Source organism: Phytophthora infestans, genomic scaffold (genome assembly GCF_000142945.1).
Source record: "Phytophthora infestans T30-4 supercont1.16 genomic scaffold, whole genome shotgun sequence".
In the NCBI taxonomy this organism is placed as follows: domain Eukaryota; phylum Oomycota; class Peronosporomycetes; order Peronosporales; family Peronosporaceae; genus Phytophthora; species Phytophthora infestans.
In genome coordinates, this window is record NW_003303743.1 from 2,225,972 (window position 1) to 2,246,433 (window position 20,462).

The following is a 20,462-nucleotide window of genomic DNA, read 5'->3' on the forward strand; positions in this document are numbered from 1 at the left end:
AGCTCGCGTAATACTCTAGCCTGTGCACCAGAAGAAAGTAGCTTCACTTGTTCCTGGATGTGCTTCATCACGTGAAAGAAGCACATCAGGAACTGGTACTTCAGGTTGTCGCCGAAGACGGCAGCGAGGGCGTTGTACTGGGCTCTATCGGCATCGGCCATAGCGTAGTACACGGATAGATGCTTGTCAGTGACCCAACGGTACACTCGACAAAGCGCCATGAGCGCAGCCTGGAACATGGGCTGCGTCTCCTGGGACATAACGAAGAGCGCAACAAGGTGGAACCGACGCGAGCGGTCCGATACCCCGACCACCAGCACGGGGTAGTCGCTCTGGTTGGTTTTATAAGTTCCGTCTAGGTGGAGAATAAAACTCTCGGGGGGCACGGACAGCCTCAACAACAGGGCCTTCGTGCTGATGCCCACCAGGAACGGCCGCTTGTCCGAGCCGTTTCCGATGATGGGCTTACCCTGATTGTCCATGTGCCACGCAAATGTAAACGGCTCGGTCATGCCCTCGCTCCCGGTGTAGGCATGGTCACGGACCCAAGCGGAGAGCTCCTGGACGCGGTCATGATTCTCCATTTGAGTGCGGCTGTAATGGTTCACAAAGTTTTGGACGGTTTCAACGCTGGCAGCTCTTCAAGAGGGGTGCCGAACTTGCGAGCAAGCGCGTGTCTGATGCGAATCGGTCTCAGACGTTGCTCGACCAGGTCACGACAGAAGGCCTTGTGCCGAAGAGTGAGTTTCTTGGAGGCTGGGGTCGCGGCAGGTGAGCTGTGCTGACCGAACTCAAAGATGGAGGAGTGGTCGTTGTCCAGGCACGTCACCATCTTCCCCCGCCATGAGCACTTCAGTGGGCTCGCTTCGGCGCAGAAAGTAGAGCTGCACTCTAGTAGACGATAACGCATCTTGTGGTCGGCACCGGGGCATATGGTGCACCCCATTGCTTGGCTCTTGTAGATGTCGAACGACGTGAACCTAGCCAATACCGCCTCCGCTTCGGCGGCGTGGACATCTACAGTGATCTCTCGCCAGCTAACTCTCGGCGGCATCCTCGGTAGTTGTGCTTTCCAGGAATGCTGTGGGTCACACGAAAATTGCCTCAGAGCGACCAGATTTACCCTAACCGCGGCCTTTTTGCACGCTTCCTGCGCTTTCTGCTTGTATTGTGCTGTGAAGTGTGCTGCCCAGCGCACCGTTGTGGTGATCAGTTTTTATGGTGCTGACGCAGACTTATTGTGCCATGGCCACACTGTATTGTGGCCGTAAGGCGTTCTCCCGTTTTGGGTTACTTTGCCGATCATTGTTGCACGATGAACTCCCATACCGGTACAGTACATGTAATGGGATGAAGCGACTCGACTTCGGCGAGCACATTGTGAGGTATGGTCAACAAAATGAATCACCATGACGGTGACAATGATTCATTTTGAGCAACACACAGCGGAGACGGAAGGCCTCCGCTTCCAACGGGAGCGCATGCCATGTGCCGCTTGCGGAAACTCGACTGCCAAATTCCGATGCTCATCCTTGTGGGACGATTTGTCTTCCAATACATGTACATGTATTAATAGTAAAGATCATTTCAACCGGTGAAACGCAAGTTGAGGGTCTCCAATAGACTCTCCATGACCACCCGTTCACGGAACCGCTTGATTAGGGCCCGCCATGGGACCGGTACGTGTAACCGCGCGTTCTGGACGGATACCCCGTAGTACAGTAATACATTTAATTTTTAAAAAATGAAATGTAGCTTTTCGAAACATTAACTGGAAAAAAAGCTTAAAAATGCTTTATTTTTCCACTAATTTTAATAAAAAGCTACCGATAGAACCGATTCGGTACAGTACCGGTACTGCTATTGTAAAAGCCTTTTTAAAATGATTTTCTTACTTGAACTAAACCATTTAATAATGTTTTATAATAGGCACGTGTTGCTGCGCTTTACTCAATCCAAGCTATTGCTCATCATCATCACAGTCCAGTAAGCTTCTCGAAATATGAACTTCGGGTCGTAGCTCACTGCGCGCCGTAACCAGTTGAGTCAATGATCACCGTGGTCCGTCAGTTGAGGTGGTCGTCCACGTCACGTAGCTGCCAGTCCTGTCCCTGATCAGAAGACGGTGTCCGGTGGCCACAGAAACCGCTGCCCTAAAATACACCTACAGCTATCCTAGCACACGCACAGCAAACGGTAACTGAGTTCCTAGGCCGCGTGCACGTAAGGGAATCCGTCGAGATCTATTGCCAGATCGCTCGCGCGTGATCCCGGGGGCTCTTAGTACCGGGGGCTAACTCCACTACCCTCTCTTTGGGGACACGTCACGACGTTGCGGGCTGCTGATACCGACGATCCTACGGGGCTACAATACCCGTCTCTCTGACACACTCTTGGGAAACCTTCACACTCAAGGACTAACACTGCGATGACACTGGCTAACTGGCTAACTGGTTGTTGTACTTGTCTTCTGCGCGAAACGTATCAGACCGATACGCTCGTGGCTCTCTCTGGAAGCACTTGCCTGCTTCTCTGCTAATCTCGAACTGAGGCTATCCCTCTACTACCACATGCACTTGGTCTCCCGCTCCCTCATTCAAGCAACAGCGACTCCTCACGAAGATCGCCATTCGCCGCACACTTGCCTTGAGTATACCGGGTCGTCTGGATCTTCAACCGGTTGCTCCTTTAAGGTGGCAGCTGCTCGAAGGTGGATGTTGACTTATCCACTTCACTGTCTTGTCCTCCTGTCCGTTGATCTCCGTCGCTCCTCGCCTGCCGTCCATGTCTGGATAAGATGAGCCCCCAAGAGGATTTCATCCGCTTACTCTCTTCCCCTGCCTACGAATCGTCCGCGATTCGTCCATCGTCGCTGCTAACCCGCTCGTCCATCGCCGCTGTCCTTGCCACCGTATCCGCTGTCTCTTGGTCCGCTAATCCGCTCATCCATCGCCGCCATCTTCTTGTGCTGCTAGACCTTCTTCGCCATGCAGTTAGTGCGCGGGCTCACGTGGGATTGCATTCCCTGCACCATCGCTGTCATCCTCGCTGTCGTCACCTTCCTGATCTTGGTCGCTGTCGTCCGAATCTTCGTCTGCACCAGTGTGCACGCGTCCTTGTCGCCACAGCTCCTCGTAATCTGCTTGGTTGATCCAGAGCTTCTGGGGGCCGTCTGGGTCAAGTCGATCACCCAGCCGTTCAACTTCGAACTCCAGTATGTATCGGCCGGTGCGGGTCCGATATCGTCGTCGGCGGCGTTCAACCACAACGTCGTCCGGCCGCCATCTGCTGAGGCGAGGTCGTGTGGACACCAAGCTGTCGACACCGCGTCGCACTCGTCCAGCAAACACGTAAATGGTCGGCTCTTCGTCTTCTTCGTCAGGTGGTCCGACTGCTCGTCCTCGTGCTGGTGCGTCTGCTGCTGCGTTAGTCTCGTCACCAACACTTGGTTCTGCGTCTGTGTACGGAGCTCTTCGCTGTCGTGCTCGCGTTCGGCTAGCAATGGTGTCTGCGTTAGGTTCGACTGCTGCTCGGGCCGTGAAGCGCACGCGCTTGCGTGGTGGCGCACGGCCTCTCGACTGCTCCCCGTGTCCGTCGTCGTCTTCGTCATCCTGATCCTGATGTGCTGTCGGGGTGGCACGTCGCTTGCCTGGGGCCGTCTTCCGCGTCGGCAGCACGTCCGTGGCGCTGGTGACTTGCTGCCCTGCGCTGTCGGCAGCAATCTGACTTGTGTCGCTGGTCGCTATCGCCCCGCTGCGTCCGTCTCCATCCGTCGTGCTCGCTCCACCACTCGTTCCTGCCGCTGCCGCCGCTCTATCTTCAGCAGCCTCCGTCGCTGCTATTTCCGGTTCGTCTCCGTCGTCGTCCTCAGAATCAGCGTCAGCCGCCGCGACTGCCTCCTCCTGCAAGTCAGCTGCGATGTCGCGCGCCATCTCTTCCAGCAGATTCGTCGGATAATAATAGGAGATCAGGAACGAGCAATGCGTCACTAGCTCCTTTCCCGATTCCAGCATCTTCACTCGGAAATTGTCATACCCGGCCGCCTCTATGATCTGCGCAGGTCCACGCCAGCGATGCCCGAGCTTGGTGATGCCTGGTCCTCGCGTGGGCCTGTACACCCATACCAATTGATTCGGTCTAAAGTCTCGTCCTGTACGTACCTTCCTCTGGTTGTAATACATCGCCTGCCTTGCTTGCTCCTTCGCTAGCGCCAACGCCGCCAACTCACGCGCCGTCTCCAAATCTTCGAGCAGCACTCGATGGTACTCCTGCAATGTGCTATGCGGGTACACCAACCGACTCTTCCTCAGCAACTCTGCAGGCGTCCGTAATTTCCGGCCCATCATTAGTTCGTTAGGCTGGTAGCCATGCGTCGCGTGCTTCGCCGAGTTATACGCGTATAGTGCACTAGGCAGAAAATCGTCCCAATCATCCTGCTCTTCGCCCACATACAGACTCACGATGTCCTTCCAGGTTCTGTGAAAACGTTCAGCAAGTCCAAGCAGGTTCGGTCGGTACGGCACCGGTGTCGACTGCTTCGCCTGCAATAGCTGCAGCAGCTCCGCCGTCGCTTGACTGCTGAACTCCATCGCGCCGTCCATCATGATCTCTCTCATGGGGCCGAAGACCAACACCACTTTCTCCATCAAAAACCGCGCAATCTCTTTCGCCGTATGCTCCGCGACAGCCTCCGCGACCGCGTATCGCGTCGTGTACTCCACAGCAGCAATCACGTATCTCTTGCCGTTGGGCGTCACCGGTAGTGGGCCGGCAACGTCGATCGCCCATCTGTCGCAAACATCTCCAGTGCGCACACTCCGTAATGGCGGAACCACTGCTTTCGGTCGTGCTTTGCGCGAGCCGCAATCTTGACACGCTGATACCCAGCTGCTCACCGTCCTGCTCATCCCAGGCCACCAATACAACCGGCGTAGTCTCTCGTTCGTCTGTGATCCCCGTAGGTGACCCGTCCAGATGCTGTCGTGCGCCTCCTTGAACGCCAATGCCCAGTACGCCGCAGGCAATAGGATGCGCTCTTCCCCAGGCGTTATCCCCACCTTCACCATGCCGTCCTCGTCCTCGAATACGCGCCGTCCTCGATACTTTCCTTGCTCCTTCAACTTCTGCACCATATTTGATCGTCCTTGCTCTCTCTTGATGTCCTGATCAGTGAACTGCACGATGCCTAACTCTGCGCTGTCGACCCGATTCACCGTCGCTACTCCACTCGCTTCTGCTGCTAGTCGCCCAACTTCAGCCGCTACCTCGGCCTCCACTTCGTCACGGGAGCGCACCTCTTGCATTCCTCCGATGTCGGGGTCCTCCTTGCTCTCACCGTCCTTATCAGTCACTGCTGCGTCACCTGCTGGTTCTCGGGATAAAGCGTCTGCCACGTGGTTTTCTCTACCCGGACGGTATAGAATGTCGAAGTCGTACTCTTGCAGAGTGAGCGCCCAACGATGCAGTCTACCCGCCGGTTCCTTCGCCGTCATGAGCCACTTCAACGCAATGTGGTCCGTCACAATCGTGAACTCCCTTCCGTAAAGATGAGGTCTGAACAGCCTCACTGCCCACACTACTGCCAGGCACTCCAATTCTGAAATGCTGTAGTTGGCGACCGTCGGACTATTGACCTTGGAGGCGTACGCCACCGGTTGGTCGCCACGTCCTTGGTCCTGCGATAACACTGCTCCTAGTCCGGTCTTCGAGGCGTCCGTCGTTAACTTGAACGGCAATTTGTAGTCAGGGTAGATAAGGACAGGTCTTGTACTAAGCCATGCTTTTGCCCACGTGAACGCCTCCTCTTGTGCATCTCCCCAAGTCCACTCAGTCGTCTTCCGCAGCAAACTAGTCAGCGGCGCCATCTTCGTCCCAAACTCCGGCACAAATCGTCGATAGTAGCCAGCCAATGCCACGAATCTCCTCACCTGCGCTTCGTCTTGTGGTCGGGGGAACTCTACAATCGCTTTAATCAGCCGGTTCGTCGGCTGGATCCCTTCTGTCGTTAGGTCATGCCCTAAATACTCCATCCGCGTCGCCGCAAAGGAACACTTGGACGCTTTCAAACTCAGGCCAGCTTCTGCCAATCGCTCCAATACAACTGCCAATTCGACCACATGTTGAGCCACAGTCCCTTTCGTAAAAATGATCACGTCGTCCAAGTAGACCAGGCAACAGACCCATGTAAGACCTCGTAGCACACAGTCCATCAGTCGTTGGAATGTACTCGGTGCGTTGCAGAGTCCAAAAGGCATGCGCTTGAATTGGAAGAGTCCACGCCTCGTTGTGAACGCTGTCTTCTGCCTGTCTTCCGGTGCCACCGCCAGTTGCCAGTAGCCGGCGTGCAAATCAAGACTCGTGAATCGCCTTGACCCGTGCAGCGCTTCTAACGTCTCATCCACTCTCGGCAGTGGGTAGACGTCCTTCGTTGTCACTGCATTCAGAGCTCTGTAGTCAATACAGAAGCGCACGCTGCCGTCCTTTTTCTTTACAATCACCACGGGGAAACCCCACGCGCCTTCTCCCTTCTCGATGACGTCTTGCTCCAGCATCGTGTCAACCTCATTGTCTATCAGCTCGTACTCCGACCCTGCATGCCTTCTTCGTCCTAGCATGATCGGCGCCGTGTCTCCAGTGTTTATGTGATGCTGCACGTTTGTCTTTGCAAGTGGCGGGCATCCCTTCTTCTTCTCGACTATCCCTCGATAACGTCGTAACAACGCCACCACAAGCTCACGATCCGACGGCTCCATGTCTCCGATGTCCAACTTATCTTCGTCCGTCAATGGCAGTGCTTCTTCCGTGCTCAGTGTCTTCACCCACTCTGCCACTCGTGTTTGCTCTAGCTCGCCATTCAGCGACAGGATCTTCATCACTTCTTCCGTCGGAACCCAGGTGCCTAAGGCTTCACGGGCCGGCATCTTCTCGCGTCTGCCTTCCAGATTCATCACTTCTATGCGTACTGTCCCGTTGCGCACTGTGTCCAGTGTCGGCGCCATCAGCAAATGCCGCTTACTGCTTGGCTTGGGAACAAACACGCCCGTCGTCCCGTCCTCGGCGTCCACAGTGACGCGCACTACACTCTGCGTATTCGTCGTGAGCTTTACCGTCTTGGCCAGCCGTACCATCGCGCTGCGCCCGGCTCCTTCCAATTGCAATGAGCTCACTCCGTGACACGTGAAGGGTAATATGACCTTCGTGCCGTCCGCCTCTCGGTACTTCAACTCTCGCGTCGAGAAGTCCATTTTCACCTGCCGCTCAACCATCCAGTCTTCTCCTACCAGGAACTCGTCGCCCTGTCCGTCCACGACCAGCGCATCGATCGTAACTCTCTGCTGGGACTGCGTCGTGCCCAGAAACCTCCATACTCCCAGTACACGTGTTCGACCTCCGCCAAACCCTTCAGCCACATCCACTGGAGCGTCGCGCGTAATGCACCGACCGTAGCGCCGTAAATCGACGCCTGCAACGCTGAATTGTGCGCAGCTGTCTAGTCGCACTTCCTGTGTGTGTGCTCGCGTAAACGCTAGCAATGCCGCCGGCAGACAACTTGGACTTCCTGCTCCTGCAGCTCTTAACTGAGCCACTCGTAGCTCTCGCCCATCCTCGCCCGCCGCGAGCTCCACATCGCCGTAGTCGCCGCTCTTCTCGTATACGTACTTCTTCTTCGGCTTGCACTTCTCATCCATCAGCTTCATCAACTTGGTCGCCTCGATCCGGCGTTGCTTCTCCTGTTGTCGGTAACGCTGGAGTCGTCGCACCCGCTTTGCTCTTCGATACGCCTTCGCCTCTTTGACTGCTTGCTTCCTGGCGGCCCGCATATCCGCAAGTGAGCCCTCCTCTTTAGCTCCACAGGGCATTTCTCCATGTACCGCTGGACGCACGCCAACCATTCGTCGTCTTCCAGTTCTGCTGCCGTTTCGTCACTTCCGGGCGGTTCGATTACCGGTCCTGACCTCTTGGTGCGGCTCCTCTTCTTCCTTGGCGTTGGCGCGTCGACTGCTCTTCCAGCGGCCACCGCTACTTGAAGTGCCCGTACGTGATCACCGCGCCGTACGTGGTCACCGCGCCGTACGCTCCCATCTGCTTCTGCCAATACACGCAACGCTTTCCTCACAATCACCCGCAGCACCTTGGCTCGCTCTTCGCGCCGTTCCCGTAGCTCGCTCACCAGAATGCCGTGCACTGCCGCTAAGTTCACGCTCGCGCGTCGCTGTCGCCTTCGTTCGGATACAGCTCGGCCACCGCTAAGTGATAACTTCGCCCGGAGCTTCTGCTTCTTCGTACGCCCCTTCTTGGCCGGCATGAACTCGACATCGTCCACCGGGTTCATCATCACCGGCATGCACACCTCGTTCGCTCGCTTCCGAGACTTCGTCTCCGTCTTCACTGCGTCCAACGCGTCCTTCTGCTCGCCACCAGTCGCCGCACCTGCTGCGCCGCGCTGGCCATCCGTTCCTCCACTCTTCCCCTGGGTTGCAGTACCACCGCTTCTCACGTCGGTACTCTTCTTCTGGGTCAGAGCACTTCTCCTCCCAGCCGCTGCTCGTAAGACCCTTACGTGATCCTCCAGCCTTACGTCGCCGCCTTCTCTTATCTCGGGGATAGCGTCGTCTTGCGACAGTGAAGCCCCCGCCTTCACTGCCGTTCCTAGTTTCCCGGCGCCGTTGTCGTCGCTGTAACTGCTGCGCCGTTGGCTCCCGGATCACTGGTCACTACTGGCACGGTCTGGTGCCGCTTCGCAGTCTCTTCATCGGCCAACTGCTTATGACACTCGCGCCACCAATGGCCTACCTCTCCGCAGTAGTTACACGCAGACGCTGCCTTCCTCTGCAAAATGGGGCGGGTATCTTGGGGCCCGTAGTTCTCCAGGCCTGTGCGACCGCCACGACCGCTTCCGCCTCCGAAGCCTCCGAAGCCTCGACCGCCTCCGCCTCTTCCTCCGCCGTTGAAACTGCTGCCGCCGCCGGTGTTACCGTTGCGGTTCTGGCCTTGCCAGCGCGTGCCTGCCGCTGCGTCGTTCCCCGGCTGCTGATTGCCCGTTGCGGAGTTATTCTCGGCCTCGATGATCTTCCGCGCTTGTGCCGCCTTTAAGTTGCCGGACGTCGCCTTGGCACTGTCTTTCCCTAACCCGGCGGAGACAAGCATCAGAGCTTGGAGGGCGGTCAATGAGAGTGGGTCCTTCTTAGCCGTTTTAGCCAATCCACTCACTGCCTTCCCATTCGTGTCAAAACTCGGGGGCTCTTCGCCACCGAATCCCAAACCCAGCTGTCTCCAGTCGAGTTGCTCTGCCGCCTCATTCGTCGATTTCTTCTTTGGAGGAGTAGCGTCTCCCTCCTCGCCGTACTCTCGGTTCTCTCGATACCTGCGCTTCGCTACGCGCCAGTCGGTGACCTTGAACCCCTCGCCATACTCTCCACACTTGTCCTCCGCGAGCTGTACGGCTTCATCCAGCGTTTGAGGTTCGTAGGCCCGTACTTGTGTTGCTGTCGTCTCATTATTAATGCCGTTGATGAACGCCTCCACGTAGGACTCTGCTGGAATGCGCTTGCCGAACCCAATGTTAGTCAGGCTGGCCGCGTAGTCGCTCAGGCGCTCGCCGGGCTGCTGCACTTTCGCTGCGAGCCGCTGCTGGATGCGGAACATATTGTCCCGGCTTCCATACTTCTTCCGTATCTTCCTCACCAGGTAACTGAGGGTTCTATCTTCCGGTTGCATGTGTTCGGTCAGCGTGATTAACCATTTACTGGCTGCATCCTTTAGATGAGCAGTGGCTCCGTAATACAGCTCCTCGGCCGTCCACGAGTCACCGCCAAGGCCTGCTTGCCGTTCTACCTCCTGAGGTATCGTCGCTAGCCACGCTTCCACGGACTCGCTTGACTTGCCGCTGAAGTCTTCAATGTGCAGCCTCTTCATATTGTGTCTGCGTGGCTAGTCGGAGGATGGTGGGGCCTGAATCACAATTGGTTGCTGCGTCGATGGTGCTGGCGCTGGGGCTGGTGGCTGCACCACGAATCGTTTCATCATTGCACGCTGCTGCCCCGGTGTCAACGCATCCCACCAGGCCATCGATTCCAGTTCGTCGTCTGCTGTTTGCGTCGGGTTCGCCGGTGATGCTCCTGTTCCTCGGGCGGTGTGATCATTCGGGGACCTACCGTCACGTCCGCCGCCACCTCTATTGCTATTGTTGCCATTTTTGGCGCCACCGTTTCCATCGCTTCGTTGTCCACCTGCTCGGCTGGCATCGTCCTCTGCGTCGTCGTCGCTGCTGTCTCCACTTCCGTCATCACCAGCCGGCGCGATGGTAACACTGCTGCTCACCGCCACTTCATCGTTGCCGCCGTTCCCGTCACCCGTATTCAAGCGGATGCGAGTTCTAGGCTGGAGCGTCTTCCCCGGTGCTACTGGCGTAGTAGATGATCGTCGAGTCGTTGCACTGGTGGGCGTCGTGCTCGACGTCGGCGTGCTCGATCTCCTAGCTGCACGGGCTGCTCGCTTAGCCATTGTCGTCTTCTGCGTTGTCTTCCTCGTCAATTCAGCGTCTGCTTCTTTTCTTCTCTCTCTTCCTCTTCCTGCTCTCTCTCTCTCTCTCTTCCCCTCTCTTCCCCTTCCTCTCCCTCTTCCTCTTCCCCTTCCTCTTCCTCACTCACTCGTCTCTTTCTCTCTTCTCCCTCGTGGCGGGGTTCGTGCCACAGGGCCAAGCTTCAATAGAAGGCCCCTGTATGACCACCAAGTAAACTTCTCGAAATATGAACTTCGGGTCGTAGCTCACTGCGCGCCTTAACCAGTTGAGTCAATGATCACCGTGGTCTGTCAGTTGAGGTGGTCGTCCACGTCACGTAGCTGCCAGTCCTGTCCCTGATCAGAAGACGGTGTCCGGTGGCCACAGAAACCGCTGCCCTAAAATACACCTACAGCTATCCTAGCACACGCACAGCAAACGGTAACTGATTTCCTAGGCCGCGTGCACGTAAGGGAATCCGTCGAGATCTATTGCCAGATCGCTCGCGCGTGATCCCGGGGGCTCTTAGTACCGGGGGCTAACTCCACTACCCTCTCTTTGGGGACACGTCACGACGTTGCGGGCTGCTGATACCGACGATCCTACGGGGCTACAATACCCGTCTCTCTAACACACTCTTGGGAAACCCTCACACTCAAGGACTAACACTGCGATGACACTGGCTAACTGGCTAACTGGTTGTTGTACTTGTCTTCTGCGCGAAACGTATCAGACCGATACGCTCGTGGCTCTCTCTGGAAGCACTTGCCTGCTTCTCGGCTAATCTCGAACTGAGGCTATCCCTCTACTACCACATGCACTTGGTCTCCCGCTCCCTCATTCAAGCAACAGCGACTCCTCACGAAGATCGCCATTCGCCGCACACTTGCCTTGAGTATACCGGGTCGTCTGGATCTTCAACCGGTTGCTCCTTTAAGGTGGCAGCTGCTCGAAGGTGGATGTTGACTTATCCACTTCACTGTCTTGTCCTCCTGTCCGTTGATCTCCGTCGCTCCTCGCCTGCCGTCCATGTCTGGATAAGATGAGCCCCCAAGAGGATTTCATCCGCTTACTGTACACTGGGAATTATTTCTTTGAGTCCGACTACGGAGTAGTAGCGATGCGGCACTTAATTTTAACTCCTGACTCTTGTGCGGATACGTTGACTTTGATAGGCGATGGGGATTATCTCACCATTTGCGGAGCATTTCTAAAAGATCTTTTTGAGGCCGGATACGACATTGATACAGCTGCTATGGCAAATGTCCGCTTGCAGAGATAACCTTTGATCGAGTTGACAATGAAAACGTTAAAGTCGCTGTCACTGAAGTATATTACGATTCCTGCCGAGTTTTTATCGCATTATCCTAGCGAAACAGTGCCCCCGAGCAAAGCGGAAACTGACACCCCATATCCAAAGGCAACTGCAAGGAGAAAACAGGCTGTTGGTGCTGCTATCCCCACAAAGCGACAAGTCGGACGACCTCGGAATCAACAACTTTCGGTAACGAGCCAGCATCCATCTATTCTGTCGTTCTTCAAACCTCTGCAACACAAACAATCCCAAGGGACTACACCGGGTCCAACGCAGCTCTCAGCTACCACACACACTGCAAAGGCTAACATAAACGACTGCAACGCGATTGATTAGCAGCAAGACAGCTACGAACAGCCCGCTCTCAACGTGAGTTCGACAGCACGTCCGAATACTACAGCGACCACATTTGGATGAAGGACTTGGAGATTAGTGGCCGCGAGGGTGCGACAGACGTGGATTCGACTTGAGTGTTTTACAAACACTCAAATAATACATATGCATTACGACAGTATAGTTCATGTCCGGGTCGTTGTGGTAGCCCGGGGTCACCGCCAACTGTTCCATATGGTAGGATATGAAGTTTCATCGGACTTCACTTAAATTTTGAATTGATGTCTTACAGCCACTGAGATAATTTTGTTATAGTACTAACCAATAGCTTTCAAAATGATAATGTTATTTAACCAATCAAATTTGAATAGGGGTAGATGAGTCCTCTACGCCAGCCGATACGTCCGATCGATACGCAAAATATATGTATGTCGATCCAAACGCTAAGTCATTGACATATCACTTGCATACTTTGCTTTTATGGGGCCAGTGGATTAGTGGCATGGGCTTAGACGAACTACAGTCTGGTAACACCTTGCAGGCTAAGGAAACAACCATCGGTGAGTTCGTCAAAAAAATTTAAGGAGAGTAAGCTGAACAGGAATACATAAGGAAGTGCATTGATATTGACGAGACCGGAAAAATGTATAAGGACACTAGACAGCTTCTGTCTGAAGCGAGATGGTGGTGGGCTCGTAGCGAAGACATCACCTGGTACGAAAGATAATTTGAAAAGAATGATGATGTATTTGTACACTTATGCTGGCTCATAAAGTGACTATCAAGATGCAACTTTGCGATGTCCTCCCTTGTACTTGTTCGGCCGCGCGTCTGACCTAGCCATGGTCCGCAAACAAAACATGTCAGTGGAGGCAGGTGACGCCTTCTTAGTGCGCTTGATTCGCATGAAGACGTCGCAGAAGCAGATGCTGTCGCTCTCTCCCGACGTCCCGCTGATCGAGCTGCTGAGCGCTCCGCAAGTCACCACTGGTTTTACCGCTCCAGCAGCCCCGCCGCGCGTTGCCACGGCCCCTACAGTATACGCGCACGTTAAACGGGTGCTAGACCGTGTGGCGCCTGCCGATGGTGTGGATGTCGCCTTGACATCGCACTCGCTTCGAAGAGGAGGCGCTCAGGATGCAAACGGCTGCGACGAGATGACTGCACACCGAATCTTGGACAGAGACTCCTGGAATCTAAGCATGACGGACAAAGGGCTCTATAAATTTTTTAATACAAGCAATGAAAACCACAACATAGCGAAAGTACTCAGATACAAACCTAAAACCGCGGTGCTGCTGCAAGACTTGACTCACTTTGACATGCAGATGCATGAAGCGATGGATCGAGTGCAGCCGGTCCTGTTTGATATCTGCTTTCAGCTCAAGACCGACAGTCTCAACATTAATAAGGAGGTAATCGATGTCCTCCCTGCACGCATCTTCCTTCACTTCCCGCTACTCAAAGACCTGATCCCCACAAGTCCAGCTGTGAAGCGCATCGTAGCGGCTGTTGCTCACACTGAATGCTCACCAGCCAAGTTGCTTGTTTTGTTCTCGCACCTGACAGCTTCATCCACTACCTATGAAGGCGCCAAGACACGTAAGGCACCCACCCACAACGACGATGAGCAGCCAAGAGAACCAAGCGAGAACCAGAAGACCATCGACCACCAAGCGGCTGTGATTTAGCACTTTATCGAGCACATCAAGCGGCAGGACGCTCGCATAGATGCACTCGAAGCTAAGCAAAACAGCGAATCTACACCAAGAAAATGAAGCTGTCCACATGAATACCCAGATGAAGTTCGCACGCTAAGCAAAAAACAACGCCAGGGATCTCCAGCTCACCTCCATGCTGCGTGGTTTGCGTGGTACGCTTAAGATTCACGCTGGTACGCACTGGCGCAAAAACAAAAGCGGTCGAGAGCGAAGCTGCTGGTGGTCTTCATATAGATTGTTTTTGAAGACGGTTTTGTTCGACACCAAGAGGCTGACGACTATCGTGACTGTGGTCTTCAGGTGGGCCAGAAAACAGAGAAAACCGTACTTGCCTTGCTGAACGGCAAGAAAGATATCAGCTCGCGTGGGTCGAGCGCCGTCATTAAGCACTTGCAGGCTCTTCACAGCAAAAGAGACCTAAACGACAGAATTAAGCGCCACCAAAAAAAACCTACAGTCTGGAGCCGTTCGCGACCCCGCTCCTGGCTACACCCAAGACGTTTTAAAAGTCAAGGATTAGCAACAGGAACGATGAGCTAGCAAATTCATCACACACATTTGCCATAACGTACACAGCCTAACCACATATTACTTTACTCAGATACCTAAGCAGGTAGAGCACCACGCCTTCAGCCGCTTGCCCGTGATGAGCCTACACCCCGCAATCAAAAAGATGGCGACGGCTGGATTCAAATTAGCAGCCCCAAGGCACAGCCCTGTGCTCTTCCACTTAGCTACGCCATCGTTGGGTGAGGGGGTGGGGTGGGGTAAGGAGTGGGGGGGCTGTGGAGCGATTCTTGATTGGCCGAACGCTTGAGCTGTGGAGCTCGAGCGGTCGAGCTTGAGGCCTGTGTAGTTGGGCAATAAACAAGCCTGAGCGTAGAGGCCTCGTTGTCGGGGCCAGTTTTGTGTGTTTTGAGCTCTGCTAGGCTGTGTGCCACAGGTTGGGTGCGAGTCTAAACAGATTTAGATGGCAGGTTAGGATTGGTGAAAATCGACCAATAAGGGCGTACATCGGTAACTGGCGATCGCATACAAAATTGAAGTGTGCGTCGTCGATCCATACCAAGTCATCATCATTACTACCTGGTAAAAAGCCAGCTTCTAAGTTGTAGTCAGAAGTCAAAAGGGCTCCAACAAAATTCTGATGGGGTCCCACCAAAATGCATAAGGGGGTCTGGATAAAATTATGCTGTGCATAAACCACTACACACTGAATCAGTGATTGATGTGCTCCACATAGTATTTGAAAGATAAAAGACGCAGGCAGCGTTGGCGGCGGTGCTCGGCGTGGTGAAGTTGCCGCTTTACCGGCTGCCAAGCAACGGAGGCGGTCACTACAGACTACTGGAGAGGTGGCGTCTACGATGAAGACTACCAAGACAACCAATGTGGAAGGGGAGGCCAGAGATGATGAACAAGATCATGGAGATCATGGAGATCATGGAGGAGGCCGGAGATGACGGGGGAGACTATTAATATACAAGGACTGAGGCGATGGATTTGGGGGAACGATTGTGGGTGACCTCAGAGGTGCCATAATCGTCGAGATTGCTACCACAGAGACGCCTGGTATTATAAGATACTGCCCAGGAGCTAGCTGCCACAGAGGCTATCGTGGGAGAAACCGTGGGAATACCGAGACGACCAGAGCTTCAAGTCGTAGACACATATCGCAGCATTCATGTTCAATTTATTTAGACTATGGTCACGTTGGAGATAAGCGTAATATTAATGAAGGAAAAAAGAAAATGGAATTCATGTGTTAGAAGCACATGCAGAAGTATCTGTAGCGCAGGTATTGAAGAAGACTTCTGCTTCTTTTACCTGGTAAGTTCGCACCACAAAGCATCTCAAATGCTAGTAGTACAAACAAACCGCATTTGTAGTTGTCCAGTTGAAAACCAAATTCAGATTCGTACGTACGAAGCCGATATCGTGTTCTCGAAGTTGGAAGTAGCGGAATTACAGTCTGCGCGACACCCCGGACGTTGGCCAAATAGGAAGAGCCCATTGGATCGTACACGAGGACCTCAGAGCTCGCGAGCTTTACCATTATACTGCGCCAATGAATGCCGTTGCAGTTAATAGGGAGCAGCACTATTTCATTCGACAAATCAAAAAACAATTTGGCGAGCTCGTGGGTGTCAATAGATACTGCGCCTTCAACCACAGCCAGCATAGTTGTAGGTTTGATGCAGACTACCTTCGGCCCACTGAACAATTTCTCGAGCAAGATTTCGAAGGTTGCATCGCTAAAAGAGCCCTTCCCAGCAATCTCAATTAGCTCCATCTACACGTCCCAATTAAAAAAAAACGAGGTTAGCTAGCAGTCTCGATAAGAAACAGAAATAGTAAGAGTAAAATGTACCTGGGGTGAGAAAACAGGGAGGACTTTCAAGCGGGATTCGAGAGTTTGGTCTTTGATAACTCGAAAATGTCGATCTACATTGAGAGTAAAGTCAACTTTAGTGATCCACACGAACGCTTTCTCTAGCGTGTCAATGACTTTCGTAACTTCATGCCACCGCTTCATGGCTGCGACGGTGGGCGGAGTCAATATTCCCACTGTTGCAACCTTCACCACCATACCCAGCTCTCCGACGCCTTCGCGTTTGTTTTGAAACGAGGATATAGCTTTTTGGCACTGCCTAATGACAGACCAAGGTAAAATTTGTACCAACTTGTTGGGCGATACAATTGCTTCCTTCTGCATTTTCCGAAGCTCGTACGCAGTAACCTTCGGAGCTTTCAAAAAGTAGAAAAGCCAAAAGTTCTTGCACAGCAATGCAGCCTTATATGTAGTGTCCTTGGAGAAAAGTGAAACCAACATACCTACGTGGTAATGATCATCGTCATCACTCTGGATACCATCGGGGACATCCAGCCCGACCTGTATAGCCTCCTGTACGTTCTGCATGGCGTCTTGTAGACACTGAGAAACGCCTGGCAAGTGCTGACCGCCTATAGTCTTGCCCTGAAAAACATTGGAAACCTCTTGGGCGTCCTGCAAGGCATCCTGCACGTCCTGGGGCATGTAAAATTCTTCCTGCGACGCGTCCTGGGCGTCCTGGACGTCCTGTGGAGACGCGGATACGTCCTGCGAAGCGACCTAGGCGTCCTGGACGTCCTGGGGTGATGCGGATACGTCCTGCGACGCTTCAGGCGGGCTCGGGTTGTTCTGGGCGTCCTGCAAATGTTCTGGTACACCAGGAACCACCACCACAACGTCCGCTGGCCCTGGCTTTGAATATCGTTCGATAAACCGACGGACCCATGTGTTTTGAGAGTTGGGATTGGTTATATCTGCCGTAAATTCTTCAATGTTTCTGCAATAATGCAACATCTCCGAGAAGGTGTCTCTGCCACTTGCACGCATATTATCAAAGTAATCGATAATCCTCCCCTCGTAGGGCTTCGTTTTGTACTTCCGCCCTCCTCCTTTCCTTCGCTTTCGATGTGAACCGCATTCCTCGTCCAGTCGGTGCCAGTACTGTTCCTTCCAACCTCGGAGGGTGCTATCGTAGACTCCCAGTTCATGAGAGGCGTCACGGAGAGTCCATTCCGGGTGAGATTGCCATTGCCGCAGCAGCTGAAACTTCTTCCGCTCTGTGCGCTGCGTACACACACGCCTCGACATATTCTGCGTCTGTTGAATTGTGACCACTCGTTTTTCAATCCCAATCCTTTCACATTAACTCGCGGGACTTATTGTGAACTGGCAGTGGGTTTCACATTAACTCGCGCGACTTATTGTGAACTGGCAGTGGGTTTCACATTAACTCGCGCGACTTATTGTGAACTGGCAGTGGGTTTCACATTAGCTCGCGCGACTTATTGTGAACTGGCAGTGGGTTTCACATTAGCTCGCCCGACTTATTGTGAACTGGCAGTGGGTTTTGCAATAAAGGTTCTGTATTGATAATAAAATAATGAGAATAACAACAGCAATGGTTTAGTCGTATTAGTTCAGCAGGGCTTGCATCTGAAGTGCGCGGGATGATAACGGAGGTCTTCCTACTTGGCGGGATGACGGCGTACCAAACAAAGTGTCATCTGTACTGCGAGTCCACTCCACAGGTCTACCAGGACCAAACACGTTCTCGGAGTCTTGCTCCATACACCTTGTGGCAAAATCGGTACTTCTCTCGTTTTCAGTTGCTGTCGACATATAGGAAGCAGGGGTGTAGCTGAACTGTTGACTGATTTCGTGATGCAAGTTTGGCTGGTTCGGTCCTGGGTGTAGCTGCATCGCAAAGCCGTCTTGTGCAGGACCAGGCACGAAATTTCTATAACTAGTCGATACATTCGTCGAAGTCAGTGGATATATAAACCCTGGACTCCATGCATTCAGCCATTCATTGTTTCCATTCCAATTTTCACTGGCGATAACTCGATCGTAAGAGTTGTTGCGGTTTGTGGTGTTGTGAATATGCCCGTAAAAGCCCTGGTCAATTTGCGTCGAGGGTAACATTCGAACACTACCATCCTCGAAAGACTCTCTATCCAACTCGTGAACATGTCACAAGTGCTCTTGCCTATGTCGGAACGCACGAAACTGAGCCTCAGCGTCAATGGTGACTCCCAAATTGCTCCGATCCGATACAGAAGCCACAGTGTCACCTTGGCTTTTTCTCAGCTTCTTTCTTGCTCGTCTACACATAAGTTTTTCCCCAAAGCCAACGTTATTTCCAATCCCGAGGACCGATCTAGCCACCACTATGTGAGAACATATTCCAAACTTAACGTGCATTGAGCACGCGCATTCGTTCTCCTCAGCATTCACTAGCCATCCATTGGGAGGCATATTTTGTCGATGTGCCCGCCTCGTAGACCATTTCACGCTATCACAATACAGGCAAGAAGCTTTTCGTTTTTGTGACTTGTCTAACAGCAAGGATAGAAACGAGAAATGTTCGGATTCTTGGTCGCAAATACTAACATTCGCCATTTCCCGCATGGATGCCATGGCTTCTGCATCCATATGCATTTCCGATATATGCATCACACGCACTTGTGCTGCATCACGAGTCCGAAATACCATTACAGCTTTGGCTTTCAACATCCACTTAGCCGTACGTTTGATTTCGGGATTGGGTGCGGCGATAGATGCTGAAGGAGAGGCAACATCACAACCTACATCTTCAGCCAGAGTAATCATACTTCGGATCAACGTGCAAATTTCGGAAGCTTTCCGCTGTACATGACGTTTGACAGTGGCGTTAAATATTTCACAGGGATTGTTTGTCGTAGCGTAACTAGATGGAGAGTGATAAATCTGCCATCTCCAAAAACGGCTTTCAATCCACTGTTCTTCAAAGTAATCCGCAAACGCTTTGAGGCATGGTTCCATTCTCCACTCGGAAATAACGCGATCTTTCACACTGCAGTACTCTGTATAGTTTGTCGTAAAATGCATATCCATAACTCCTGAAAATACGGAAACCCCCGGGCCTGTTTCAAGGTGTCTTGTCCGCTTGTGCACGTTATAAAGCACATGAAAAAAACACATCAAGTATTTGCTTTCGCTAAATACTGTAACGTTTCGCAACGCGTTCAGCTGTGCGTCTTCTGCGTCTCCCATGATAGCATCCACGCGCAGCGAAGCCCAAATATCCTTTGGTACAGCTTTGCAAAACATCCAAATGCCAATTCGTACTCTCGGTGAGTTCTAGCACTAACTATCAGGATGGTAGCAAGGTGGTACGTGCGCGATCGATCAGTAAATCCACAAGTTATCACTGGGTAGCCCAGGTCAGTGAGCTTAAAAGTAGCGTCGGTGTGGAAAAGTCTGAAGTGGTCATCACTACGGAGCTTGTTAACTTTTGTTAGCAAGCTTAGAGTAGAAATTCCCACAACTAAGGGGTCCTCGTCAGATCCTTTTCCAATTCGAGGAAATCCATCGTCTTCAAGTTCCGGAGCAAACAGGAAAGCTTTTTCAGCGTCGATTCCGGGGTAGTAAGGATACTCCTTTGCCAACGACTTCACACCTTGCCGTGTGCTACGCGTCAAACTCTTCTTTCGTAGACGTTTCACGCAATCGGTAATTTGTTGTCGTGACGGCAGCCCCAACGGCGAAGCCGGTATGTCTGGCGCGCGACGAAGACTGCTCCATATATGCCGAGTTTGCATACCACAGGCATCCATTCGAGTTACAAACTCCTTCATTTCTGTGGTTATAGGCACACGATGGGCACCAATGCATGCTTCGTCGCGCAAATGATTTTCGTCGTTCGTGTAGATGTGCCAAGACGAATGAGACGTGCACTCCCATGTTTTCCACTGTACAGCACACTGTGTACCTCCCAGTACCGCTTCCTTCTTGGCACAGGATGGACTCGTGCATACCATGCGCCGCTCAAGCATTGCATGATCACCAGGGCATATTTACAGTTGATCTCACGCTTCGCATAGATTGAAGAGCAGCAAAACATCTCGGCTCGGAATTTTGTAAAGCCGTCACTGGATGTATGCTCCGCCAGCTTCCTCCATGCTATTCTCGGCATTGCTGCACTACAAAGAGTATAAGCACCCACTGTAGGCGGACGTGTAGAATGAGGAATAAACACACAGAGCAGTGCGGCCACGCAGT

At 53.0% G+C, this 20,462-nt stretch overlaps 1 protein-coding gene across 1 annotated transcript; it reads left to right on the plus strand.

The window, feature by feature from the left end:
* Window positions 1–3,354: 3,354 nt before the first annotated feature.
* PITG_22872 (uncharacterized protein) lies at window positions 3,355–3,615 on the plus strand (the record flags this gene model as incomplete). The annotated part of the gene is made up of 1 exon (XM_002902975.1): window positions 3,355–3,615. One exon carries the CDS (start codon window positions 3,355–3,357, stop codon window positions 3,613–3,615), a length of 261 nt encoding a protein of 86 aa, XP_002903021.1.
* Between the last annotated feature and the right edge of the window lie 16,847 nt (window positions 3,616–20,462).